Here is a 27,821-nt window from a genome sequence, read left to right as displayed (position 1 = left end):
TCGTTTCCGCCGGGTTGTCCCCATATCTTTCTGCGCTTGTTGGAGCGGAGGCTCAGTTCACCTGAACTCTCACAAGTGTCCGCTGAAAAGGCAACCGAGTTCCTTCCCACTCTCTGCGCCGCACCCAGCTCGCGGCGATGCAACTGTAGTTTGTGTCCTCTACGTGCGACCGCCGCTACAGGAAGTCTGGGCGTCCTTCGCCAGGAAGCCAACAGTGTTTCGCGAAAGTCTCTCCGTGACCGGCAGCTCTGCGGTGAAGCGGACTCTTGATCAGGCAGTTTTGGTCTGCCTCTCAGTTAGGTGTGGTTCTTCTGCCTTGGTGAAGAGCTCTGGATCAGGAAAGACAGAACTGTTTTCCTGTGACGGCGAAAGTTTCGCCAAAACACTTCAAGTCCGTCCGGCCAACGGCTTCACCACCACCCGAGGATTACCCACTTGCTCTACGCGGCAGGCCTCTCCTCGTTTCTCCATTTCAGACGCTATCCGGCATCTCGAAATCCGAGGAACAAGAGCCGCGCAGCAGGGGCTACGTCTTACCTCGAGACGCAGATTTCACCAGGCACAAGATTTCCTTTGGTTCGAGACCATGCGGGCACCGGCTGTCTTCTCGAGGCTTTTCTGAGTCCTGCCCGCGGTTTTGCAGCCCGCACGCGAGTTACTGGGTCCGCGAAGGCGCTCCTCCTGTCTTCCGCGGCGTTGCCACCGCACCGAGAGCCATGTCGCTTTCCCGCGCGTCGGCCGATCTGCGCGAGGGGCACCCTCTCCCTGCTTCCTCTCTCGCCAGCGCCTCCGCAGCCTCTGCAGAAGCGTCGCCGGCGGACGGCGGCGACTCCGGCGGAGCTCCTTCGGCTTCGTCTGGCCGCTGCGCAGAAGGCTCTGCGGCGGCGGCGCGGCAGCCGCACCCGTTGCTCCACGCGGTCGCCTCGTGGGACGCTTTTACGCGTCTTGTGCTGTCGCAGCTGAGCCGCCCCGCCTCGCGCAGATCGGCCGACGCGAACGGATTCAGGACCTCGCTGGCGCCGCTGCTGCGCAGTCTGCCGGTATCGTCGCACCGAGCTTTGTGGCTTTCCGTCGTCAGACTCGTCAGGGCGATCCGCCGCCCGAGCCGAGTGTGCGCGGTTCCGCCGGCGGCGGCCGAGTCCCGCGGGCCTGCCGCGACCTTTGCCGGCGCGTCTTCAGAAGAGAGACAGAGGGGGGGGGCGGCCCCCGAGGCAGAGACGTCGGGCGAGGGCGGCGACGTCGCGGCCGCCGAGGCAGCGGGCGCGAAGAACGCCGACGCGGTGCTGTTTTGCCGATTTTCTGCGCTGGTCCGCTTTGTCGGCGCCTTCGTTGACTCCCAGCTGGACGCGCAGTCGCGGAAGAAGCGCTGGCCGCAGACTAGCCAGCCGGAAGGCGGCGCCGCGCCCGAGGCGAGCCCCGTCTCCGCGAAGCAGGCGAAGAGGGCGACCACCGCGGGAGCCGCGGGAGCCGCGCCGGGGGAATCTCTCGCGCCTCCCGAGGCCGACGGAGGGTACGCACCGCCGCTGGAGCTCTACGTGGTCGCATCGTTCTTAAAGAACAACTGCTTTCGCCTCCGCCCTCCTCCACAGGCCTTGACGCCGGACGGCCGCGCAAACGACTCCGGCGCCCCCCGCCGGAGGCCGCAGGAGCTGCCCGCCAGCGCAGTAGGGGTCTCGTCAGACGATGCAGCGCGAGAAGAAGAAGCTCTGGCCGTAGACGAGCCTCAAAGCATTACGCACCCTGATGAGCCTGAAAACAATGCAAATGGCGAGTCCCGCGAGGCACGTACGGGAGACCCAGATGCAGGAGTGGGTGCGTCTCTCGGCGCTGGGCGAGCAAGCGGACGTGAAGGAGACTCGCAGGCCGCCCACGCGGGAGAAGAAGAGCTCCGGCTTCTTCAGGGCAAAATCGGCGAAATCGTCACCAAGCTGGTCGTGTTCGGCCTCCTGGTCTCCGTGGCGCCCGCGGTCGACGGACGGCTGCGGCGCCCGTGTGAGACGGGGGAAGGCGCTGCAGAGGGCCAGAAAGATCATGGAGAGATTCAGCTGCTGCCTCTGCCCGCGCGGCAGTCCTTCGTGCTGTCTGCCGTCCTGCACCACCTTCAGGGGATCGCCGCCGCCACACTTGACGACGAGGTGAGACGGGTGAGGGGGAGAGAGAGGGTTTAGGGTTCAGGGTAAAAAGGAGTGATGGAAAGAGTCGCCTTCTTGGGTATTCGCGGATCGAAGTAGCTACTCTCGCAAGTAAAGGGCAAGACACAGACGTGTGCAGTCGCCGCCTGGAATCTTGCCATCGACCAGGAACGTGAGCATCCAGAGAAACGCTTCAGCGGAGGTGAGACGCGCGACGCCGCTCGCTGCAGTCTCTTCTCAGCCTCGGCAACATGCGAGTCAAGTCGACCCTACGAAGGAAATCACCGTTTTTTTCTCACGCTCTCCATTGCGCCTCTGCAGGAGCTCCGTCAGCGCGTCCGCGCCTTCTCGCGCTTCGTCCGCCGTCCGCACGTGGCTGCGTCGGTGGAGCGGGCACTGGCGGCCGCAGGTCGCCTCTCCGCGACTGACCGCGCCGGCGCAGAGAGCCGCGGAGGCCGCGAGGCGCGGAGAGATGTTTTACTCGAGAAGGTGCTTCTGCTTCTGTTGCTGCTGCTGCAGCCTCCACGGTTCGCGCTGCTGCAAGACGACGGCGCCCAGCGACTCGTCGCCTCCTGGTGGGGGCGTCACAAGTCGCTTAGGCAGCTCCTCTTCAACGTGAGACACGCCGCCTCGGCCTTCTTGGCCTCGCGCCTGACAGGCGGCACACGAGGAGGGAGGGGGGGAGGGGATATTGCGAATTGATTTACCTGTTTGTTTATGTTAGGGCTTCGCGGGCGACTGTAGGACTGACACGTCGATTCAGACGAAGCCTCTGAACGCCCGGGTCCGCCGCGCTGCCCTGAGGCCGAAACGGACTGCGTTTCGCCTTGCGCGCGGGGGAGCGTCTAGGGATTGGGGCGCGACCTTCTGCCTAGGCGCCGTTTGGGTCCTCTGCCTGTGCCTTGTGTCTGCAAAAACAGAATCTCCTCGGCGCTCTGGAAGACGAAGGCGTCGCGCCGTGGCAGCTGGAGATTCTCGGCAAGTTCTTCTTCCTTGCCGTGAGAGTAAGTCCGCGCAGGAGCAGCAGCCTGGAAACCCGCGGAAGACGGCAGGCAGCCTCGAAGGGCCGCCGCGGACGTCTGAGTAGGCGACTGGCTGCATGCTGTAGCGCCACAGCCATGCTGGCGGCGGACAGACGCGGGGCTGTCCCCCTCTGTTGCATGCACGTAGCGCGACAGCCACGAAACCCCGTCAGCACCTGGACTCTCTGCGCTCTTGGCGGCTTTGTCTCTCTCCTCTGCAGCTCTCTCTCGCGTCTGCGGCGCCGCCGCTGACTATCGAGCTGCAACAGCTGCTGCGCGCGTGCGTCTCGTCGCCGCTGCCGCTCGCGCACCGCTGTCGAATCTGCCTCGCGCCCTTCTTCCAGACCCCCAGCGTCCGGCGCGCAGGCGCGCTGGCGGACGGCGGAGAGGCCGGAGCGGCCCTGGACGTTGTTAGCCTCGCCGACGTCTTCCTGTGGCGCTCACTGAAGGTCAGTGCCGACGTGGAGGGGCGGGGGGGGACGGGGGAGTAAGCGGAGGGGGAAGGAAGCAGAGGGCGAAAACACGTTTTGGGGATAGCCAGAAACCCTAAACCCTTTGCGGCGTGCATGCGGACGCAGCTGGGGGATATTTTCCAAACCCCAGACTCTGCAAGGCAGAGATGCCGGCGGGGCTCGGAAGGGGCCACAGCTGCTTCCGCAGCGAGGCAAGCGGTAGAGTCTCCACCGCTTTGTGCGTATATATATATATATTTCCTTACCAACAGTGGTGCAGCAGGTGTGTCTCTTGTTGTGGAAAGGCGACGTAGCGTCCGCTTTTCTAAGTAAAGGCTCAAGGCCCTTCAGGGATCTAAAGGTGCTCAGGGTCTAACCATCGGGTCATGCGGGTCCTCGTATTCAGAAATAATCTTATTTCCAAAAGTTTCAGATCGCCCAGGTTTTTCTCTCCGCTCCTGTTCTATCCTGTCTCGCTCTTCAGAGTCCCAACTGGCGCGTGCGATTCAACGCAGTCTGCCTGTGGCAGCTTCTCTCGTCCTCGTCGTTCGCGCTGCAGCAGCAGCATCCTGAGTAGTAAGCGGTGATCTCTGGCTCGGCCTTGTCTCTATTGTTCAGATCCTGTATTTTTAGAGTCTATCCGGCTGTCCAGCAGGCATGCGCGCGCACCGAAGAGCGATGCGAGTGACTGCAGGCCTTGCGTGCGGCGTGCGATGCGTTTGCCTCCACATGCAGTTTCCTGGCGACGCTGAAGCAGACGCTGGAAGATCCTTCGCCTTCGGTGCGTCTGGCTTCCGCCGCGTTCCTCTCTTCTCTCCTTCGGCGCTGCTGCACCACGGCGCTTCCGCCTCCGGCCGCGCGCGTGCGCCCGGCGACCGGCGCCGGCTCCTGCGTCGGGGGCGAGCCTGACCGCGACGGTGTGTGGCTCCTGTCTCCCGCGGTGTTTCCTTCGCTCCTCGACTTCCTGCTCTCCGCAGCAGCGGACAAGTCGGCGCCGCTTGTCCGCGTGCAGGCGATCCTGGCGGTGATGGGCGCCGTGGCCAGCCCCACGGGCGCGACCGCCGCCGAGGGCTTCGCAGCGCAGACTCTGCAGGCGCCGGGCGGGCGCAAGGCGACGCTACAGCTGGCGGCGGAAGCCGGGCACGCCGCGGCGCGCGAGGCGATTCTGCAACTGGCTCCGCGGCTCTCTGCCCTCGTCCACGACATCGCGCCGAGCGTCCGCCTCGCCGCCGCCATGCTGCTGAGCGAGGGCGAGCGCCGCGGGCGAGGCGCTGCCGAGCAACGAGCTGCGGCAGCAGAAGAGGCGCCGCAGAGAGACGAAGAGCAGACGGCCTGGGCGTGCGACTTGTGGGGCAGGCAGGAGGCCGGCGAGGCCGAGACGCAGGAGAAAGCAGGGCCCGCGAGGCTCCTGCAGGACCAGGTCTGGGCTCGGTGCACACGCGACTTCCTCATCGGCCTGCTGTCCGAGCAGCACGCCGACCTAGTCAGCCGCTCTGCGTCCTCGCTGGCGACGCGGCGGAGCCACGCCGCGCGCGACCCCTGCCTCACCGCGCGAGCTCTGCTGTCCGCTGGGCGTCTCGAGGAGAGTCATGGTTCCCCGCCAGGAAAGGCTTCTTCGGGCGATGAGGGCGACGGCCCCGCTGGCGACGAGTCTTGCAGCGCCCCACAGGAGGCGCCGGCGGACCCGGACTGCGGCCGAAAGAAGCGGAGGGCCTCTCCCGCAGTTCTCGCCGCGGCCACGGTGCGCGCGACGGGCGACGCCGAGGCGGGCGAGCATGCGCCGGCTGCGCTGTGGGATGCGCGCGAGAAGCGAAAAGCTCTTCTCGGCGTCGCCCCCGCATCATTGGTCCACCACGCAGCAGACCTGCCCGCCGCAGGGCCCATGGAAGTCTCCAGGCACCTGGCGACGGGGCTTCTTTCGCAACTCTTCGAAGCCCCGCTCCAGGAACAGGTACGCTCGCGCGGCAGGCGAAGGGCGAAGGAGGCTTGAGTGCGGTGGAGGGTCTCATCGCATTTCAAGTGGCTGTCGCCTCCGCACAGACGATCCGCGGTCCAGCAACTCAAATCGAATGCACAGGGACATTATAGTTTCTCAAAGACTGAAAAGGGACGTGGCGTTGAAGTGGGGTCGCGCGTGTTCGGCGCGTAATCGAGGGGGGGGGGCGGGGGTAGGCCTGCTTCCTGAGACGGCTGCCGAGTCCGAGATAGAGGCAAACCGGTGCCCTCCCCAACCTGAATCCGTCTCTGCCTTGCGCAGCAATGGGCTCCGCGCAGCATTCCGCTCTCCTCCGAGGCGGGTGGCGTTTCTTTTTGCCTCGCAGGTGACTCGGGTGAAGCGTCTCGCAGAGCAGCACACGCCGCTGCTGTACGCCGTGGCCGCCCACGTCGACGCCTGCGCGTGCGCCCCTCCTCGCGGCGCAGCGGGCGGCGGCGGGCCCAGGCCACCCGGGGCATGCGCCAGCGACGCCTGCCTCGCGGGCGTTAGCTACGTCGACCGCTGCAAGCTCGGCGTCGCACTCTTCGCGCAGGTTCGTGCGGAAGTCGAGGCGTACGAGGCGGCCAAGACGCGGGCAAGGCAGCGCCGCGGGCCCGCGCCGAGCGGAGACGCTGAGGCGGAGGGGCCCTGCGAGGCGGGCGAGCCCGAGCCATGCGCCGCAGGGCGCGAAGGCGCCGCGCCCGAAAGGGCCGCCCCGTGGTACCGCGGCTCGCTGCTGGTCGCGTGGCAAGCGAGACTGGCGCTCGCCGCGCAGCTCCTGCGCCCACACTGCCGAAGGAGGGACAACAAGCTTCTCAGGGAACAGCCGCTGCTCCGTCGCTTCCTGGTCAACAGCATACGGGTGAGATCGCGATTTGCTTGCTTACAAGCAGAGAACGAATCGGCTTTCCTCCGGCGGACAGGAGGTGTGCCGAAGGGCGTTCTCGCGCCTCAGGGCCTAGCCAACCGCCCGTCAATACGCCGTGCCTTAGTCGCAATCATACCTTTACTCTTACTCCTACGACCCCTCCCCAGTTCTTTGCGAGTCCGGATCTGCGTGGACGCGGTGTTTCACCCACCTGTCGTGGCGTGCCGGAATCTCAGGGTAGGTTTTCAAAATAATTTCTTGTATTTTTTTCAACGTTGTCTGCTGCCCTCAGGAAGACGACCTGCTGGTGTGTCTGCGGAACCGAAACGGCGCCGCGGTGCTTCAGTACAGCTTTTGGAGCTTTTTCGTGTCTCTCCCTTCCTGCGTGCTGTTCCCTCCGGCGTCCACGGGCTCGAGCGGCGCCTCTCCTCCCCCAATCGATCTCTCCCCGGCGTCTCTTCTCGCTGCGAGCGCCAGCTGCGCCGAGGAGACACATCTTCCTCCTAGCATTCCGCCGACGGGCGGTGGGGCGCCCGCTCCAGCGGATGTCGCACAGGCTCCAGTTTCAGCCGGCGCGCCTCCTCTTGCGTGTGCATATGGCGGAGTGATGGCGTTGCTGGTTCAAGAACTTTCACGCTTCCTCGACGGATGGAGGTGTGCCTCGGTTTCCGCTCTCGGCGCCTACACCGCCGCCCACGTCTGCCACGCAGTCACGACACCACACGCTGCGTCTGCGCAAGCCTCGCTCCGCCACGCCGAAGAGGCACTCGCATGGAAGACGAACGGCGGCCTTACTCTTTCGCGGGAGACCCCTCTGCCGGTGGCGGCCCCCAGCGGCCGCGGGCGCGGAGGAACTAGAGTTGCCGGCCTTGCCTCCGGTGCCGCGGGTTCGTCGGCGAGCCCAGCGAGGCGGCACCGAGGGATGAGACGCCTGGCGGAGACCCGAGACGTTCCGGCGGGCGAAAATGAGCCTGCACAGGACGAAACGCGCGCCGAAGAAGAGGTCGCCGTCCGCGCGGGAGTCCGCCGTCGAGGCGCCGCGCGCGCTCGCGCCTTCGGAAGTCGCGGAGGAATCGGGAGGTCGCCGGCGGCCAGCGGGGCCCTAGATGAGGCGGAACAACGGTGCAATAGAAGAAGGGTTGCTGGCGAGGGCGAGTCGGCTCCGTCAGGCGAGCTTTGCATTAAGTCTGGCAAGTCTTCGGCGTCTTCCCCGTCTCAGCTCGACGCAGAAGACCATGAGGCGGGGACCGACGGGGCACGCCGAGGAGGCGGCCGCGCGAGCTTCTCGTCTTTGCCTGCGTGGCTCCGCTCACGGGCGGAAGCCGAAATCGACGCAGCTCTGTTTGTTGACGTACTTCTTCCCTTCGTGCTACGCGAGCCCCGCCTCCGAGCCTGGTTTCTCCCGCAGCTCTGGCGGCGGCTGCTGCCTCTCGTCGCCACCCTCGAGCAGCAGCGGCAGCTCCTGGAGCCTGAGGCGTCTGTGCCCCCCGCATCGCGGCGAATGCAGGCACGGGCGGGAGGCGCGGAGTCGGGGCGCCTTTCAGTCGAAGAGATGAAAAACGCGGCAGACGCCGAGGGCGAGGGGATCGCGGCAGGGCCCGCGCCGCCGCTGCGAAGGAGTCAGCGGGTCGCCGGCGGAGGCGCGCTCAGCCTTGACAAGGCAGGGGAGGAGACTGGCACGCGGACGACGCGCCGGAGGAATAGACGCACGCAGAGCCTAGCATCCGACAACAGGCCGAACGCGGCCGCCGGCGCCCAGCAGCACGCGGAGGAGGCAAGTGGTGACGCACGTCGGAGCCGCGCGGCACAGAAGGGGGAGCGGGCGGATCCGCAGAAAGGCGAGGAGACGGATGAAGGCCGCGCGGAGGACGAAGAGGCAGAAAGTGAGACGTCGGAGGAAGACCTGTACGAGGAGGAGAGAGAGGAGGACGATCCGAATGACGGGGACTTCGAGCTGGGCGCGGCGCCAGCCAAGAAACGCCGCGGAGGCGCTTCCACCGCGCCCAAGAGGAAGAAGCGAAAGGTGGGTGTCTCCGCCTCTGGAGCGGGGCAGGACACGCGTGCGTCGCGTGACACGGAGTTTGAGAGCCGCCAACAGCAGTTCTGCGAAACGCTGAGGCGAGCCCTAGTCCCCCGCTGCCTCGCCCTGTCCCGCCTGGGACTGCCGGTCGAACCGGCCCCTGCGGCCGCGCCCCAGTCTTCAGGCGCGCGTGTCTCCTTGTCCTCTGTTCCTCGTGGAGCCTCCGCCGCCCCCGTGGCGGCGCCCGCGCTCGTGGCGGCTCTGGAAATCGTGGCGCTGCTTCGCCACCTCCCGGGCGGGCGGGAGAGCCTCGTGGCCTTCGAGCTGCCGTCCGGCGGCGCGTACACCGAGGAGGCAGCAGGCGGCCCCGCTGAGGCTTCAGGCCACGGTGGGGCGCCGAAAGGGAGCGACGAGGAGGCCGGCCCCGCCCCCTGGACGCCGTGCGACGTCCTCCTGCACGCCAGCGTCGCCTTTCTCCGCGCGCTTCGCGAGCTTCTGCGCCGACCCGCCTTTCACGCTCCAATCCACTCCAGCCTCGTTAGGTCGCTCCTCGGCCTCGAGCCTCTAGGGGACGCGGAGAGGGGGGGCGGCTCTCCATCGCACGAGGACGCACCTGCCCCGGATGCGCCGCAGCGCGCCGAGGAAGAACTCCGTCTTCCGCTTCCTCTTGAGATCTTCGTCGTGGCGGCTCACAGCCATCCCATCTCCTCCTCGCGCCGGCGCGAACGCACAGTATCCGTCGGTGACACGGTGCTGACGGCGTTTCCTCGGGAGCGCCTTGCCCTGCAACGCTACCTCTTCAAACGCGCCCTCGACCTCTTTTGCGGTCTGGGGCAGCTCGTTGCAGTGTGTCAACCCCCCAGCGCCGCGGGGTTGCCGGTGAGTTGAACGCTTGGAAAGCGTCGACGAACGAGGCCGGCGAATGAGGCAACGGCATCCTGCAGCGCGGCGCAGTTGTATCTCCATCCTGCGGACGAATGCATGCGCTCTGCTCGTTTCTAATGTAGCGTTGCCGAGGCAAAAGTGTGTCTGAGTTTCTGCGCTTGTGAGCCTTCACAGGTGGTCTCATTCGATTGAGTTTGCGGGGTGCGTGGAGGTCTCCTGCTGGCCTCTGTGCGCGTGACGCAGTGCAGAGAACGCTGTTGTTGCTTGTCTGTGTTAATCTGCGTGCGTAGGCCGCCCTGTGGAGCCCGACGCTCGTTGAGCTGAGCAACGTGCTGGCGCCGCTCTCAGCCGTCGCCGCGATGAACTCTCGCGGCAAGCCAGAGGGGGTCGCCGCGTCGGTTCCTTCGTGGCTGGCGAGTCCGCGCCACGCGCAGGACGGAGAGGCGACGCCGGAATCCTCCAACGTCGCAGCAGAGGGCCCCCTGGTGCCTCGCTGCCACCAGATGTCTCTGCCGATCAGTGAAGGAAGCACCACCGACGCCCGCGTGCCCAGCGGACTCCTGTATCAAGATACCGGTTTGGAGGCAAAGGCGGCGGCGCTGAAGCCGTGGAGACGCAACGTGCACCTCGTCCTCGAGATCTACGGGTGAGCGTCGCACGCAGCAGCCTAACCAGGGGGAGGCGGGGGGGGGGGGGAGGGGAAAGTGGAAGCGAGGCGGAGGCCGCACCACCATGTGCCACACGCTGGACTCGCCTGCATGCCTTTTTCGCTGGCGGGAGAACGGCTAGAGTCTCTTGAGCATTCCTTTCTGTTGTTTGCTGATGCGCACTCACTCAGAGTCGTCTGCGAGCACCTCGCTTTTTTCTTCTCCGTCCCCGTCAACGGGAAGCTCCAGCAGCCACGCAGCGTCGTCCAGGAGACACTTCTGTCGAGCCGAATCATGGCGGGGCTTCCTGCGCTCTTGGAGGCGATGTTTGCTTGGGTGGACGTTTTCGGAGGTAGGTCGAGGGCGCTATCTCTGTCGCGAGAGTGCAACTCTCCCACCCCTTCCCCCCCCCCCCCCCCCCCCCCTCAACCACCTCAGAGGAGCATGCGCTTTGGTTATTTTGTGAGGCTCCTGCTTTCAGACTTGCCGGATTCATCTCCGTCTCACAGTGTCGTCGTTGCAGCCTCAGCGATTCGCGGCAGCGGCGTTCCTTTTGACCGCTTCGCGTTTCACCTGGGCTCCACGTCGTTGATGTCTCAGCGGGCTCGCGTTTGCTGTGTGGTGTGCAGCGACCTCGAACCGCCTATCGGCGCTCGCGCGGCGGCAAGAGACTGCGGGAGTGGAAAACGAGGCTGCGAGGGAAAAGCGAGGCACGCAGCCCAGCGCGAAGAAAGTCGGCGGGCAAGAGCCGGCCGCAGCCGAGGCCGCCGCACACGACGAGGTGGCGAGTCTCATCCGCATGTCGTGGAACAGCGGCGCCCGTGTGGGTCACGCGGTCTGCGATTTTTGGCAGGATGTTTTATTGCAAAATGAACTGGGGAGGAGAGCGAGGAGCAAACGCAGCCTCGCAGGCGGCAGTAAGATCTCAATCGTGGGCGGGGAGGGTGTCCGCAACCTTAGCGTCAGCGAAGCTGTTGAGCGGTCGGCCGGCAACAAGAATGCGGCGCCAGCGGAGAGGAGCGAGGTCCCTCAGCAGGCGGACCTGCAGGGTCAACCCGAGGGGCTGCCGAGAGAAGAAGAGAGGGACGCGGCGGGCACTGGCGGCGAAGAGGTGAATGTGGCGACCGAGGCGGCAGGGCGCCAACGAGAACGAGCTCGAGATAGCAGAGAGTCTGAGTGGTCAGAGATGGCTGCAGCAGAGGAGTCCGCGATACGCGTGTTGCGTGTGCTTCTGCTGCGCGGGGTATCTGGAGGCATCGAAACTGCGAAGGTTAGCCAATGCGAGAGTCGGCGGTACGGCCGTGCGCTTGGTCGTGATACCAGCAAGCTTTTGTTGGGGGTGAAGCTGTGGTGAAGAGAGATTCAGGCTCAGCGCCGAATTTGGCATTCCTCCCCCGGTGCCCCGATTGTCGCTTCATGGTATCCCGCCAGCCGCATCATATCGCGACTTCAAGCCAGTCTTCCGCGTTCAGACGTCATGGCGGCTGACGTTATGGCTTTCGGTTGTGTGTTGTCCTGTGCTTTCGATTATCCTTCAGCTGGCCTCGCTGATGTGGCGTTTTCTGGGGACGTTCCCTGAAAGCGCCAAGCTACGTCGCCTCCTGCGCGAACTTGCTTCTGACGGGTCGCACGGTGTACAGGCCGACGGCCTGCTCAAGGCGCTGGCCTAGTTGAAGTAGCCCGAAATCGCCCCGCGACAATAGCAGCACAACAACTATGCTGTGGTTGTTCCGGCGACGCGAGGGTTTGACAATACAACGCGAGGTGCTACCGAACAATGGCACGAGGCTTCGCGTGCTCGAGGTTCCTCAGGTGGGTCTGGGTTTCTCTCGCGCGACCTCAATGAATCTTCGCGAATCGAACAGAGAAAGGCGCAATTCGTTTTTAGTCCGTTGCTGCATCTGGAGTTGTCCGCGCTTGAAAGTTTCGACAGAGAAGCAACAGCCTGTGCAGGCCGTGGCACTATGCAGAAAACGGTGCTGTGAGTACGTGCCGACAAAGCACAGGCGCATCCCCTGTAGGGCTGCGCCTGCTGTCACTAGCAGTTCATGAGAGATCAACCGGCGTGATGCTTTGTCGCGGGCGCCCGCTGTGCTGGTCTGCATATCTCTACATGCAACTGAACATTCGTAGAAATCAACGAAGTGCCAATGAAGTCACCGCAGTACGCCTTTCCGTTTACGCCCACCCGAGAGGCTGGACCTTCTACCTTCGGAATGCAACACGTCCTCAGGGCACCAAGAACCGCTAGCAGATAGTCTGTGAAAATGCATGCGCCGGGAGGTCTATTCTAAAAGCCTTGGAAAAACAGGTTTTTCAAGCAAAACAAGGGAGCGGCCGTATTGCTTGTGAAGTGCGATCACTCAGGGCGGCGATGAAATGCGGCGGATGCTGCAGGGAGAAGTCACACAGGCCATCTCTTATCCCTACGCTGTCGTCCGGTCGAATGTTCTTCGCCGTGCATATATATTAGGTGTTAGCGAATCTGTTATTTTGTTGCCTGTCTTGCTGAGCGGCATCAACCTATTGCACCATAGCGTTTCATTATTTTCAAATAGGGTTAGTTTGCTTCGTACCAATGACAAGAACGCTGCACTTCTAGGTCAGAGGTAAATCTGCAAGCACAATTCAGGAAGCCACCCTGCTGGAGAGGCACCCGCTTACCCGCTGGCAGACATGCTGTGGCGTACAGCCCTCGCTGGACAAGGCTTTAGGGTCTCTCTCTATCGAGACTCCTCGTGTCGTTCTTCCGTGAATAGTTAACGGTCATGACTCTAGAAGCGCGCTGTATCTGTACTACCAACTCAGCGCAAAAGAACTCTTCACAGACAAGAGCAATGGGGTCGCGGCGCTGGAACTGCGAACGCTACCTTCAGATTGCCCTGACAATTACATCTGTGGGCGGGGAGCAAAAGTGGAAAACATAGATTAATGACAGTGAGAACCGGACAATAGCGTCGTCAAGTTTACAACACTACGGGAGACTGGGAACACGTTGAGGCAGTGACATTTTTGCCTTCTGCGTTTTTACGGTCCGAAGGGGCGGATCGCGGCACAGATGCTCAGACGGCTACGCCACGGAGAGCTCGTGGGGACGGCGACACGGCTGGCTCATGCGTCAGCTGGCTCACCATCGTGGTGATATCCTCACTCATATCAGAAACGGCGTCGTGGAGCCGCTCAAGAAGATGTGCAATACTCTCTTCTTGCCCCTCAACAGCGCTGGAGTCCACAGAGTTGCTCTGCGTGGCCTCTTTCCCCCCAATATCCCTGCCGAAGAATAACATGAACAGCCGCGCAAGCCTTAGGAAGCAAGACTCTTTTTTGGGTGGTTTTGACATTCCGTCTTCTGTCGTAGTGGTTTGGGAAGACTTTGACGTGGTGGTTGTGGTGCTGGATGTCGTGGTAGGCGCCGTTGAAGTGGTTGTGCTAGTTATCGTTGAAGTGGTCGTACTGGTTGTCGTCGAAGTTGTAGTGGTCGTGGTTGAAGTAAATGTACTAGTTGTTGTGGAAGTTGTCGTGGTCGAGGTAGTTGTACTTGTTGTCGTCGAAGTGCTTGTAGTCGTTGTAGCGGTCGTTGTAGTTGTGGTGGGATCGGCCGTGGTTGTGGTCGTTGTTGTTGGTATTTCGGGAAACTCAGGGAACTCGGGGAAGTATGGCTTCTCGGGGAATTCTTTGGGTGGCCACGGCTTGTTCGCTGTGGGCCCTCTCAACCAGAAGTCGGTCGAAACAGCGGTTTCGTCAATGTACTCCTCCGGAATTTGACTCAGTATTGCTGTCGACGAGTCGCTGCCGCCTTCTGGAAAGTGATCAATAGCCACGTCTTCAACTGTCACTTGAGGGACGACCGACAGGATGTTCCATGTGTCTTCAGTAGCAAGAACAGGCGTCCTCTGGGCAACTGCAGGGACTGAAATCAAAGTAGCTGATACAGTGATTGCCAAAACAGCTCGCCGAGCTACTGCGTGTCCTCTCATGCTTGCGGAGGGGAGATCAGGAAGTGGTTGCCACGTCGGGGTTCGAGTAGTGCCGCGCTGTTATTGCTTACGCTTGACCTCGGCTTGTTACAGAAAGATGGATTGTCGGCCGCTGACTGGCAAACTGTCACCTGCTGTCCCAGAGAGCGCGCAGATAGAGAATAAAAATGCCACAGGTAACGTCACCTCCCGTCCTATGCCATCGGTCGGCTCCTCCAGCTGATGAGGTGTAGCGACAGCGCACGCGGAATGATCAAGTGTCGCTAGCGTTGACCCTCGGCGACGGGTCGACCCCGAAGTACACCTACAAAACGGTCGTTTACCTGATATCACAACTGATAAATCAGTGCTACCCTGCGTGCTGGATGAAATCTTGTGATGTATGCATGGAAAGCATGCCTCTAGCAGTTTACGCCGCTTTTATGGTGTTTGAGTGAGCTTCACCCATTCGGGCCACGCTCTTGCTGTTCGCGTGAACATCTGGCCGCCTTAACGGCCGGTGCCTCGAAGTATATAGCTGGCGCTGGACGTTTCCATGCTATGGAGAAAGAAGATTTCGTTTTCTGTAACACCAGCGCTCCCTGTCGTGTCAACGCGTTCACCTCTAGTGTAGCAGCCACCAGCGAGGGGTACGCATATGAATATGAGCCGGTGGAGCTTTCGACAAGCAGGAGGCCTTGCTGAGACCGCATGCGGCTCTGGTTTCTAGGTGCCTGTCTTTAAGAACTGCCTGCCGCTGCTAGGTCGGCTGAGATAGGCTTGATGTGCGCGCCTCGTGAACAGGCTACCTCCTGTGACTGGTTTGTGAAAGGCAGCACGCTGGCCTGCCCAGCTGTGCTGCTTAGAAATACGCGCAGTTTTACTTATTCATAAACGTTTCTGCACTACGTGCGTTACACGCAATCTAGACCAGAATAGTCTCTATGTGGTATACACCTCGATGCGTGTCAAGGCATTTGAATCTGCGGTACAGCCGGTGTAGGCTGCCAGAGTTCTTGTTTGCCCTGAGGACTATCTCCGGATTGCATTTGAATACGCGACCGCAGAAGGTATGTTAAATGGAGACACCATGACTCGACTATACAACAATGTACTCGCAAAAACAAAGATCAAAACTGCGAGTGTCACTACACCCGCATTCATAACCTGTTCGTGCGCGCAAAAGACGAAAGAATCCCTACTGACAATTGATACATGGCAGAACGGTCGGGCCCGGCGCGCTTGAACGCCGCGAAATATCGTACGGCAGCCGATAGAGCTGTTATGCGCGTTCTTTGCGCTTAAGTCAAGCGTGGCTTCTGTATTTAGTACGAACCCGGTGGTTTCTCTCCTATATGCATACCTACAGCCTCGGTCACAACTGGCACCCACGCATACCTGCAGAGGCCCAGAAGCAACAGACACAGAGAACACTGGCTTGTGATCCTTGGTACTGACTGCCGCTTGGCACACTCTGCTGTTTCACCTTGATGGCTGTAAACTGGTTTGTCAGTGGTACGTTTGTCCTTCAAACGAGTTGCGAAAAGTACGTGGCAGTGATGTAAGCCAGCACATTGTCGCTCGTGATTAAGACTTACTTTGCGCCAATAGCACTAAGCATGGAGCTCAATAAGAGCGTCTGTGCGACGAGAAACAGCGACAAGACGATTGTCTCATGAGTTGTCCCCGATGCTGTGCGCGAGGCACTGATGCCCTTGAAGTAGATCATGCTTAGCGTGTACTGAAGCATTGATAGTATGAGAGCCTGTGCACGCATACACAGACGAAGCCGTCATTCAAGCGTGCCCGTAAACTGCCTGCCGCTGGAGGCGACCCGTGACAAATGAGAGCACACTCAGGTGATTGCCGAAGTATATGGCCTCCACACTCCTCTCCTTCCCCGTCCACTCACGAAGACGCTGTGGTGAGCGACGAGACTAACCTGCACGAACACTTACGGTCATAGTATGATGCCGAAGGAAATACGATGGCTTGAACAATTCTCTCTTCTTGATCAGGAGGGTATAGGGCGCGCCAAACGAAAGTAGGGAAGCGCATGGAACCCTGCTATATAGCTCCACGCACTTGGCCGCAAAGACCCACAGGGGGGCGACGCAGGGCAGCATTGTAGTCAACGACGGTAGAAACGTCTGCATTGTACACATCGCACACAAGGCGCTTACGTGTGACAATCCTATTGATGCGGGAGCCGCAGCTATTTGATAGCCGGAGCTAAAAGCGCCTTACCTGAAGAAGTTCAAGGTTTGGCACCAGATACATCGCTGCGGCAGCCATTCTTTGTAGGAATGAAGGGAGCCGCTTGGGGAAGTTTGCGGCTCCTGTGGCAGCCCCAGTGGCGTCCACCCTTGCCGGTTTGCCACTTCCATCTTTCGCTCTGATGGCAGAAAGCCTTGATACCCGGAGGCTTGTATCTCGGCCAGGAGCTCGATAGCACACTGCTGAGGTGCTGTCCTTTCTTAAGCTGGGATGAGCGTCTGAAGGTGCCCAGTTGAGCCATGATATTCGAGCCGCTGCGCGCAACGGTACATTCCGTGTTGCTAAGGAGTACCCTGTAAGAGGTACGCGAGAGTGATGTAGCTTTACCAAAGCATGCCTGTCGGGGCTAAAGGGAAGAGCAGGGACTGCAAATGTGGACAGGAATGCGTACGGATCCGTCTCATATATTTTCCGTGGCGGCGAATGAGAAAAATACGCAGCCCGAAAATTATCAAACGAGCGCCTGCTTGAACGTTGTCCCGCCCGTGGATCCTTCAGAGTCGCCGAGATAACAGTGCGTGGCTTCATAGAAGGAATTCCTGCGTTTGAAAGCGGTTGTGAAAAGCGACCATCAACGCACCGCCCAAACGAGGTATGGGCGATATTGGATGAGCAAGGAATAGTGGGAGGGCAGTTCATGCTATAAGGATGGGATGCAGATGCTCCACCGGATGAGAACACCAACGCCAGGACGATGCAAATGGTGGTGAGCGAAAGAAGGCCCAAGGTCGCCATTTTGCCACCTCTGGCAAAACCGTATTAAAAATACATAGAGTCGTGACTTGATAGCAGTCAACTACGGTGTATTTTCTCCGCACGACAATGCACCCGTGACAATAGCACGCCGGCTGGTGCGGACGTGCTTGCGTAAATGCATCTGCATGAGCCTATCTCCACACGTACACTATTCAGGTAGTTCTCACCCACAAGACACCCCTTTCTCGGAAGGCATCCACGAAGCGAGGAGCAGGCTGACTCTCTCTCAGACATTTGCAGCTGGAAGTGTGTGAGTGGACGGACTGGGAACTAGAGTGGGCACCCTGGAGACAGGCACGTGCGCGCACAAGGAAAACGACAAGCATAGGGTGATCTTGGTCAACGAAAGGCCACTCGAGATGTGCCGCCCTGATTTCAAGGTGATTCCCCTCCACAGCTAAGCACAACAGCAGCGCAGAAAAAGGACGTTGTACATCAACGAAGACTCATAAGCGTCACTCAACTGTGGCAATTCACCCATTCGACGAAGGCAGCCGCGGCACGTGAACAACGCCCGCATGCACGGAGGAAGACACGGTCGCTGTTTTGCTATGCCTCTTGCGTGGAAATTCGCACCACACTTTTCAACAGGTCCTTCAATACCAGAAAAAAAACGCACAGGTACGCCTTCTGTTCGGAGAAGAGTAAGCGGTACTGCAGGGGATGAGTAGTTATCTTGAGTCTTGATGCATCCTCTCAGGAATAGCACACCCTTTAGCCGCATGCAGCTGCCCGTCCCCCAGCGACAGCTCCCCGAGCGCTGGGGGCCGTGGCTGCGGCGCAGACAGGTCGACCGAACAGAGACCTTGGGGAGGGCCCCCAAGGCACGGTCAAGCGCAAGGCTCCGCCCAGTAGGCTGTTAGTGCCCGTTCGCCTGCGCCCGTTGTGGTGGTAGTGCATGCTCGGCAATTCGGGCATTCCCTCGCTACTTCATATATTGTAGTTTACTACTTCATTGTCTTGAATCAAACTTTCTTTCCAATGCAGCATGTATAGTGCTCGTTCGGGACAGTACGGCCCGGTGTGATCGGTGTGCGTTTCCGCGAGGCGGCACCGCGTAGGAATGGGTGGTTGATTAGAAGTGACAGTCTCGTTTTTTTCCTGTATCCCTCTCGTTTGCTTCCTCGCCAGCGGCACAATGGCGCTTTCTGGCTTTGTTGCCGAAGCCAAGAGCGTCAGGCGGACAGAAATCCGTCGAACTGCGGGGCTGGGCACTTGGTCAGTTCTGGTGGCAGCACTCTTCCTGCTCTTGTTGAGCTCAGGAGTCAAAACGGAGCATTCCCTTTCTGGAAATTTCTTACCAACAGGGTTGACTTTCGGTAACGCGGAAGACCTGCCACCCAATTATACGGACCTATGGACTGACGAGCTATTCGAGTACTTCAGGCCGTACTTCAAAAAGTACATGAAAGATTGCCCGATTTATTTCTACCGCCGTGCTTGCGGAAAGGAATTGAGGGGAAATGTGCAGGTAATGGTGCCTCTGGGACGATGGAACCTGGGGAAGCTGACCTCCGAAGACAGAGTGGAGAAATTTATGCTCTACCTGAGATTTGTCCTTGAGACATTCTGGAGAAAAGCTGTCAGGGACTACGAAACGGAGCCAAAGCTTGTGTACATTATAGATATGACATATGTGTCGGCCTCCCATCTTCTCTACTTGTGGAGTGGCTTATTACGGATGTTCCAGCTCGCTGGCCCTACACTGAAAAACGCTTCTGGCAAAAGCTGGAAAAGGTCATATATTGTCAATGCGCCCTACTTGCTGAGCAGCCTCCTGGATCTGCTCGGAACCTTTGTCCCATTCCGACGGCATGATGTCGTTGTGCTCTCATCCACCGACGGCGATGATGCCAAGTTGATGCGGAAGGAACTTGGAGATAAGTGTCTGTGGAGGGGATTCGGAGGAAATAGTTCCGTTGCTGTCGACGGCGCAGACACGCAGACAGCCATCGTCCGTTTTATCGCTGGTGGTGACCGTGCCGCAGCTGGGCAAGATGCGCAGATGGGCAACGCTGAAGGCACTGTCAATGCGAACACCCCAGATCCGTCCCAGCAAGGTAATAAACATGCCAGCGCGAACAGTACGCAGGAGGGGGAAGGCAGCCCTATGGGGCAAGGTAAACGGAGGAGCACCTGGAGGACAAGGACAATATTTGACGCAGTCCGCGTGAAAGCGGTCAGGAATGATTCTGCCGGTGTAGAGGTGTTCGGAGCTGACGAGAAGCAGTCCTGATCTGCCTTCGCCTGGTTCAGTTCCGCACTGTTACATTTTGACAGTGATAAACATTGGAGCGAATCCATTATTTGCATGGCCCTGCGTTGTGAGGGGACGCCCGGTCCATGTTTCGGGCTGTTGAGATATTTACGAGGTTGGGCCTGTTTTTTGGTATGTCGTTGAAAGCGGAGATCGAACTCCCTGTGCTCGGGGTCGTCTTCTACATGTATCCACCATGTCAGCACAATGCCATTGCTTTTTGATGGGCTACCGGACGGTAGTTAGGTTTCTTCCTTGCATTGGTGCGGTTGTGTGCGGCATTTGCCAGATGTGCCCCACGATTCCCAAGCGGTAGTGCAGTGCGTGTCGCTGGTTCCGCTGGGACGGTCACTGGAGGCGAGGAAGGGATCAGCCGAAATAGGCAGATACGTTCCGTCGTATATTTCTTGAGACTCAAGGATTCATACAGCATGCCCGTTATCCCGTTTGCCAGACCGGAACCATCGCCACCGTGACCCCGCAATGACGTGTGTAGAAGAGTTCGCGCACTTTTCAGACATGCGTTGCCGCTGCAACGGCACTAGGAGGTGGTCAGCATGGCTCTGTCGTATGGAAAGACGATTTAGATTACTGAGGCTCTATCATGACACCACCGGTTGGAGAGTATTGATTTAATGGTGAGGTGAAAACGGATAGCAATATTTTTCCCGCGTTACGCTTCCGAAGCATGAGCCGGTTGTAATTCAGAGGCATTGGCCGCAGCAACGATCTTGACCAGCTACCAGAAACCAGCCGACAAACGTACATGTATTTCGCTTGAGGGGCTGAAAAAGTGGCATTCGCCACTAGTCCCCACAGGCGATCCCCTCTGCGCCAGATGCCGGCACGGAAGTGGCTCTCATGGGAGAAAATAATAGAACAGCCACCAAGTGGTTGTCTGAGGCGGTAGGCGGCATCACAACCCGTTGCAGCTCCATTGGGGCGTGCCTATCTTTACGTGAGCACTACATGGCAGTGGCATCACTCCAGATGCCGTCGCTGGAAATGCATTCGAGTGTCGGCGCTCGGATTAGGATGTATGATACGGGGTTCTGCGCAAGAGCCCGGTCAGCGCTCCAGGCAATAAGCATTACAACCACTGAAACACTGTATCTGGTATAGATACGACTGCTTCCGCCGTTCATTCCTGCGGCTCTGGTGTCAACCGGTCCGAAAAGCATATGTTACTGAGGTATAAGTCTACCTCGTACGCACTCAACCGGTAACTGTTGAATAGCCGATAGATTTGACCACCAGATCCTGGTTCGCGGGAAAACTCAAACGAGAAACAGTTCAGGCGGGTGATGAAACATGAGGCATCCTTCGAAACGGGTACTCAAGTCTCAGTCGGGGCGCCTTTTATGTGACATCCCCATTTCAACAATATATTGCCTCACTGTCTGATGGTTCAGGACTATGCGCTATACACTCAACTGTCTGTACAGTCGAGGAGCCAAAAGCAGACTCGCCTGCGATCAAGCGCGCGTGGCGGGTCCACTACAGCGGGTGTGGGTCCTGTTAATCCAAGATGAGGAACTCCGTGGTTTATACTCTTTTGTTCGTGGCCGCTGCCGGTTGCTCAGCTACTGCTCAAGTTTCTGCGCCACCAACAATGCAGCCACCACAGCTGCCCCCGAGTGCCACCGCTGCAAACCAAGCCGGTAATTAGAGCCCCTTCCTCAAACGTGGATTTCTGCCCTAGATAAAGATTGGACTTGCGCTTCAGTGAACCCAAGCAACCCGCTCAAGAATGCGGCAGGTACCGTCGATTTTCCTGCACCCCTAATCAGACCTGTCATGCACTTGCGAATTCAGCGGAACGTCTCGACTCCCTCACGAAAGGTGTGCTCAGACACATAACCGTGGCCTAAACACTTCTCAGTCTCCTTGGACGGACACAGGTCTCGCCGATGCCATGAAGTCGAACCCGTTCTTTCAGTTGACGGGCTTGTCAATGCAAATACGCGAACTTGCTTTAACAAACCCTGGTAAGAGGCTGGCTTCGTATGATTGCATAAAATGCCTGGAGTACTGAATCAAATTCTCAGACGCCATCAAAGGGGTGGGAGTGTACGTAGTGAACGCACCAAAACCTTCCACCGAGACTGAGTAAGGCGACTTATTCTCAAGATCATTGCTAGAGCTAAAGCCACCGGTGTTGCCGCAGGAAAATGTCTAAACTTTTCGCCGATCAGGGCGTTGAAGACATTCTGCAGGGCGTAGAGAGCCCCGCCGGTGGGACATATACAAGAATGTTTTGCGTAACTGACGTCTATCGGGCACTGCCACAGTTAAGATGCAGAGGAAAGAGGAGGAGGTTAGTAGATAAGGATACGTAATTCGTTATCAAGAGCCGGGAATGTTTTCCACAGGATGCCAAAACGGAGTACGAAAAACTCATGGATCCGGGAAACCAAGCGGATCTCCAAAAAGCCCTTCCGCCCCAGGCGAGTTACTTGATACGTTAGCGGCAGTCAAGGCGCTGATTCCAATCGTGCGGTATACAGGAAAGGTTGCGGTATGACCAACAAAGGATAGGGCAAATCAAGAACCAGATCTCCGTGTATAAGACGAACGTCGAACGGGCGAAGAAGGCAATTAGGTAACATGATCTCGCGAGAGGACGTAAAACATCGTGCCAATTACTCTTCCCCAGAAAAAGTGCAGAAGCGCGCGAGCAGTAACGTGCTCTTGCTGAATACCCTGAGATTCTCGGAGTACCTCCAGGCGCCTCATACGCGTGACGCGGAGACAGTAGTCATCTAACGAGCGATGACGGCGGTCATACACTGGGGTTCGCCCGCATTGCTCTTATCTGTAACGTTCGAAGCCTGTTGATGGAGAAGCCGATCTTCATATGATTGGCAGAGACAGAGAAAGCGAAACAACGACTTGTGAGCCGTGGAGTCTACCAGCACAAATCTACCAGCACTGCCCAAATGCATTAGTTCTTGCCACACTGGGTTTCCCCGGTCAGAAGCTGACCGTATAGATTGCTTGACGGACTGTTCCTCACTGAGCAGCGTGCACGGGGAGGAGTTGGGCTGCAAAACCTACTTTTGAGCGAACTACGGCGCTCTAGCTATGCGACTGCAGAGTCAATGGCAGAAACACCCAGCTTACCTCCAGGAGCCGAGGCAGAGCAAGATCTCCCTGAAGCACATTACATCACACGGACTCACGATGTGCTAGAAGACATGTCGACACAGAGAAGTTCCACTCGAACCTGTAGAAAAGATTGTGACCGTACCGCTGGACACCAGTTATCCGCGAGTGCGTCAAGGCCGTTGTGGCCGATACCTGCACGTAAAGAAAGACGCACAACCGTACACCATGTCCCAAATGCAGTAGGCAGCTTGCTATTTTCGCAAGAAGGCTACAGACAAAAGAAGATCTCTAGCTCTCAAACTTGTCGCAATGCGGCATAGTGCGAAGACTAGGATGCAACTGCTGCTTGTCTTTTACCAGAGCTCCCGGTGCTGGAAGTGATGCGTGATAGAGAATCGAGTATTTCTTTCAGCGTCCTGCGAGGAGTCGAAGGAAAGACATTGGAAGGACCGGCAGACTGAAGAGGCAGAACAAAACCGAGCCTCCGCACGCAAGAATGTAACTATGAGCAACTCTCTGCATGGAAAGGACGGCCGTTTACCTCTCGCCGTTCACTACATTGCCTTCGGTATTCTCTCCAAGGCGCTGAAGGCACCGGGCTATCGCTCGGGTTTGAGAGGCTTCTGCGAGCTGCTCAATGAACATGAGATCGATTTCTGTAGCACCATAGCTTATAGTCCGCCGCGCAGCTGCCTTAACCTTCCCCTTTGGATGCAGACAACCTTTCGAAGATAGCAAACAACACAGCAACAACAACATTGATCACGGGCATGCTGGATAGCAGTTTTGCAAAACATGCTCGGGCGAAACAGCACACTTGTTCCACTAAGAATGCAGACCAGTTGCTTACCTCGCTCCAGGATTCGATGCCGAAACTGTCCAAAGGCGGCGTCAACCGTGTTCCCAGGTGTCTGAGCCTGAGCGCATCCGACACACGCTGACAGGCAGGCAAATAGGCTTCCGGAGTCACCGTTCCCGATGTTGGGAAGCAGCCGAGGTTTGTGTTCCCCTTACCGTTGGACACTCGTTGTGTGTTCCCACGCTTGCCTTGAATACCGTGGCTATTTCCTTTGCCTTCTCCGTGACGCAGTATGCCTGATAATTATCCATCATGATAACGTTATCGGCAACTTCGAAGAAGTCGCCACTGCCGCCAACAACGATGATCGTCGATACTTTGTACTGGTTGACCAACGGTCTGATTTTGAAAAGGAAAGGCGTGATTGGTTCTTTCTCTTTAGCTGAAATTCGCACAGTGTCGCCACAAGACCGGGAGAATACATAGTTGGCCGACACCGATGAGGCCTGTGGCGCATACGTAGCTAACTGGAAATCTTACCGACGAGCGCTTGCATTCGCGTGTCTCGAATCATGAAGTTTGTTGCGCATGTGTCTTCGTCCACAAGCAGGGTCGTTGCCCCTAACTCGAGGGCTTCAATGATGTTGGCAGCTTGTGACGTGCTACCAGAGGCATCCGCCGAGGAAAATCGTTCCGTGGATTTGCCGAACGGCAGATTACTGATGAAGGGGCTTATGTCTATGGCACACAAAATCACGGGGACAAGAAACATTACAGTTGTCATCATTCTGCTGATATGGTGCAGATATGGGACATATGGGCAGCGTGCGCCGGAACTTACCTACAGAAGTAACCGCCCGCCCGTCTTCAGCACGAATCTGCGACAAAGTCACTCAACAGACTTAACAACCGAGTTGACAGACAATACTGGGCATTGCCACCCGCGTGGTAGTTTTGAGCGCTGTATTTCCTCATTATGCTAAGCTGCTGTGTTGCTGTACGATACGTTCGTTGGCCTCACCTTCACGGCTCCTGGATCAGTGACTACGAACTCGCGTCCATCACCGGGGATCTTGTTATACACACCCCACTGTAACGCTTCCAGAAGTGTTGACTTCCCGTGGAAGCCTCCTCCCACAATTAGGGTGATGCCAGCGGGGATGCCCATTCCTCTAACTGCAAGCACATGACACAGTTCAAACACAGCGGTCATCGCGCCGTGGGCTACCGCGAAAGCCACGCGGGGTGGATGGCAAAGCCGTGCCTTACCTTGACCGCGATTTGGAAGCTCGATTTGCACTTCTAAGGAAGGTGGCGACTGAAATAAGACGAGGTGGGCGTCCTGAATAAATGTTGAGAAGATTACAATGTCAGCAGCCGTCGGTTCCCGCATGCCAGCTGCAGAGTCAGCGAACACGCTCCTGTGAGAACAGCTGCCGCGCCGAGGCGAGCACTGCATACCTGCTGATGCGTAAGAGGGCGGTCGTCAACCCCGGAGCGGCGAGGCAAGCAGGCGCCGTTGATTACGAATGCAACCAGTCCTTTGGAAGCTAGACTCTTTCGCAGGTCTGAAGAAGTCAAATAACGCAGGCTTGCTGACACCTGTAGCCAAGACCGAGTCTACGCGGCTGAAAAACGCCACCTGAACTGTCACACAAACCACGTGTGTGCTCCACTGTAAAGCCTAAGAAGGGCCTTGAGTTCCAAAAGCTAGTTCACGAGGACTGTGCTGCTACACCTGGAGGTGGTACCAGGACGGTGTCTCTGCAATCAGCCGCCGCAGGCCGCACGGCCGCCTCATTCGTTCGTGGACTGCGCTGCATCGGCCAGCGTATTCCCCCTTTTTAGAGATACGAGGGGCGCCTCGCGCGGTCCCAGAATGCAACCTACACTCTTGGTCTTCTACGCTTTGGACGTGGGCCTCCACCTCCGCTGCTTTCAAACTGGAATAGTACATAGCTGCGCGTGCCACTGCAGGAAGGCGTTCGCATAGAAGCTGGGCTGCCCGCCGCCCCTCAATCGACCGACCGCGAGCCTGAAGATCCACAAACGCGCAGCACACAGAAACGTTAGGGAGCCACCTGAGGTGCCCACTGCCTCCTTTCCCTGAAGACCAGGCGCACCCTTCACGGAGCCGCGCCGGAATCTGATGTACAGCATTACTTCAAACCTGAAGGTCTTAAAGGAATAGATGCTGCCATTGTAGTTAAACACCATATTTCACCAGAGTTACAATGATTCGCTTCCCTCTAACAGCGTAGCCGGAAAAAATCCTTTTGTAGTTCCATTACTTGAAAACACTGAGGACGAGTTGGTTCACAGACTAACAGAGCTAACCAGAGTTAGCCGTCCTTTTTCGAAACCGGGACTCATGCAGCAGGCCGCCCTTTCCCATCTGATTGGAGTCACGGAACCGTACCGGGAGCGAAACGTTGCACCGGGCCTCGATGGAGTCCTCTGTTATGATGATCGATGTCCGCCGCAAAACGTGCTGACTCGGCTGGTCAATGCGAATATCCCCTCCCTGCAAGCGTCGACAGACACCGGAGACAGAACGCAGCAAACTAGGTGAAGGACGATCAGTTCCAACGAAGAAAAAAGAAGAATGGGAGCAGACAGGCGACGGAAAGTCGAAGGTGCCCTGAGTCTTCGCGTTATTTATGCCTGTCAAGGCTCAGAACGCCGGCCGTCCGGGGGCATGTGTCGTATTTCGATGAAAGTCTTGCTGCAAAACGACTCCGCAGCAGACGCGTCAAACTGCACGCGGTCGCCTACCTTGCTCCCGTGCCAGCCGCCGCTTTCAGCCGCTTGGTCGATTCCCGATCTCCGAATCGCTTGGTGAAACGCGCGAGTGAGGAAATCACAGAGCGCAATGTTTCTTATCTCGCTCTCGAACAGCCGTCGAGGGAATCTAAGAGACACGGCACGCAGGACAAACAACAGCATCGTGCCACTGTTCTACAAAGATGTCCTCCGCAGTACGACCCGAGAAATCACGCAACGCGAGTCAAGCCTTCAAAAATGCACGCGGCGAAAAAATAATTACAATACGAAAGTACAGGTTCAAACAGGCGTCGTCGACGGAACGAGCCCACATATTGTTTCCGACTTCTGTCCAGTTCGCTGTCTGGGGGTCGCAGAACTCTGGCCGTCGCCTCTATTTAAGACTCTGCATCCCTGCTGCCCTTGTACTCACTGCGCATGCCGTTGATGGATGCGAAGACGAAACCTGCTGGGCGGCGCGAACGGGTCTGACTGCACCCTGAGGAATGAGTCACCGGCGATTCACACAATGAGGCGCTTCACTTCGTTTGGTGTTCTGCGTGCTTCCAGACTGACAAACAGACGCCGCGAACCGCTGAGGCCCATTGAGATGTCGCCTCTAGAAGCCAGTCTCCTGGCTGCTCCATATCTACGCTCGCGCGGCCCTTGGCTGGGCGCTGGCGCGCACGGCTTGTTGGTGAAGCGCGTGACAGGCAATGAAGCCAATATGGAGACAATTCGTGTGCTACGTGGGACTCTGAACCCTTTGGCGTTCTCCACGAATCGGTGCGACCCTCCGGCGCTTCTCTCACTTGTCGATGAACAGCTGAAACTCCTCAAGTTGCCACTCGCCAGTCAGGTCCTTGTAGGCAGGATATGGCTTTCCTGTTGGCGCAGACAAAGATGCCCGCGTGAAAGAGCGGCAGCGAGCTGAGACAGTGTCTTCGCGCGCGTCCTTGCGCGCTCATGTCTGGGCTACCTCTCCTCTCCGCCTGCCCCCCCCCCCCCCCCCTTCGCAGTATGGACGCACAAACAGGTGCCCTCCGCACGAAACGTCTCTCTTCGCAAGAACATGTGGGCATGTAAGCCCACCTTCGAGTCGTTGAAGCTCAGCACGGAGGCCGCCTCCTCCAGCAGTTCGGGGCAGACTCGGCGTTCTAGAGGCGGCGTAGCTGTCAGCGTCCTGTAGCAAGGAATGGAAGCCAGAGATCGCCGGATCCGCGCAAGAGGTGAGCAGCCGATGGCAGCATCGCCTGCTGCAGAGGTCCCGGTCTTTGACAAACCCATTCGACGAGGCCCCACACAATAATACCTCATCAGTCAGCCTCAGAGGCCTCCACAAGAGACCCCGAAACCACCAGACAGCGGCAAACGCCTCTGAAAGGCAAGCAGAGTTTGCAGCCGCACTCATGAGTCTGCGAACTTCCGCAGCGTGTGCCTGGCGCACCAGGCGAAGAAAACGTGGCTTTCTTACATCGGTGAAGGGCCGGTGACCGGAGCCATAGAGCTCGTCGTTTTGTCGCCGCTTGTTCCGCCCGCCTCCTGAGAGAAAAATAGAAAATAATATATAAAAGGACGGTGACGCATCTTCTCCTGACCGAGGAGGCTGCCCCCCCCCTTCACCCCCCCTCGCCTCCCTCCCAGGCGACCCACGACTTCTCCAAGCCGATGCGGCTTGCCGATTCGTGGGCGTTTCCAGCACGAGGCCGCCACAACTGGAGAGCGCTCACGTGGCAGACGACCGCGGCAACCCTCCCTGCGATCAGCGACCTGCGTTCCCCCTCGCAAATTATAGATTTCTTCAGCGAAAGGCGCCTACCGTACAGGGCTTTGTAGTAGGCGCCTCGTCCCGACTGCGCAAGAACACGCAACATGCCCGCGTCATCATCGCCTCTGTGTGGAGC

At 58.6% G+C, this 27,821-nt stretch overlaps 4 protein-coding genes across 4 annotated transcripts; 2 read left to right on the top strand and 2 right to left on the bottom strand.

Moving 5' to 3' along the window:
• Positions 1 to 716: 716 nt before the first annotated feature.
• On the top strand, positions 717 to 11,671 carry BESB_083830 (uncharacterized protein; the record flags this gene model as incomplete). The annotated part of the gene is made up of 12 exons (XM_029366733.1): positions 717 to 2,135; positions 2,454 to 2,747; positions 3,053 to 3,136; positions 3,376 to 3,603; positions 4,091 to 4,182; positions 4,342 to 5,557; positions 5,928 to 6,443; positions 6,742 to 9,348; positions 9,645 to 10,000; positions 10,193 to 10,353; positions 10,631 to 11,271; positions 11,540 to 11,671. The coding sequence occupies 12 exons, from the start codon at positions 717 to 719 to the stop codon at positions 11,669 to 11,671; spliced, it is 7,746 nt and encodes a 2,581-aa protein (XP_029217193.1).
• Positions 11,672 to 13,063: 1,392 nt separating this feature from the next.
• BESB_083820 (uncharacterized protein) lies at positions 13,064 to 16,252 on the bottom strand (the record flags this gene model as incomplete). Its single annotated transcript, XM_029366732.1, has 5 exons — positions 13,064 to 13,926; positions 15,321 to 15,355; positions 15,556 to 15,722; positions 15,916 to 16,107; positions 16,205 to 16,252. 5 exons carry the CDS (start codon positions 16,250 to 16,252, stop codon positions 13,064 to 13,066), a joined length of 1,305 nt encoding a protein of 434 aa, XP_029217192.1.
• A 1,876-nt stretch (positions 16,253 to 18,128) lies between these two features.
• Positions 18,129 to 19,226, top strand: BESB_083810 (uncharacterized protein; the record flags this gene model as incomplete). Its single annotated transcript, XM_029366731.1, has 1 exon — positions 18,129 to 19,226. The coding sequence occupies one exon, from the start codon at positions 18,129 to 18,131 to the stop codon at positions 19,224 to 19,226; it is 1,098 nt and encodes a 365-aa protein (XP_029217191.1).
• Positions 19,227 to 22,029: 2,803 nt separating this feature from the next.
• Positions 22,030 to 27,791, bottom strand: BESB_083800 (putative ATPase; the record flags this gene model as incomplete). Its single annotated transcript, XM_029366730.1, has 19 exons — positions 22,030 to 22,138; positions 22,493 to 22,547; positions 22,713 to 22,771; positions 22,897 to 23,077; positions 23,206 to 23,272; positions 23,370 to 23,596; positions 23,695 to 23,892; positions 23,996 to 24,032; positions 24,176 to 24,330; positions 24,424 to 24,496; positions 24,616 to 24,722; positions 25,045 to 25,189; positions 25,574 to 25,678; positions 25,930 to 26,065; positions 26,351 to 26,416; positions 26,730 to 26,802; positions 27,010 to 27,100; positions 27,392 to 27,459; positions 27,737 to 27,791. 19 exons carry the CDS (start codon positions 27,789 to 27,791, stop codon positions 22,030 to 22,032), a joined length of 2,007 nt encoding a protein of 668 aa, XP_029217190.1.
• Between the last annotated feature and the right edge of the window lie 30 nt (positions 27,792 to 27,821).

Source organism: Besnoitia besnoiti, chromosome VIII (genome assembly GCF_002563875.1).
Source record: "Besnoitia besnoiti strain Bb-Ger1 chromosome VIII, whole genome shotgun sequence".
NCBI lineage: Eukaryota > Apicomplexa > Conoidasida > Eucoccidiorida > Sarcocystidae > Besnoitia > Besnoitia besnoiti.
The sequence above is the reverse complement of the archived record's forward strand: the minus strand, read 5'-3'. Positions and strand labels throughout refer to the sequence as shown.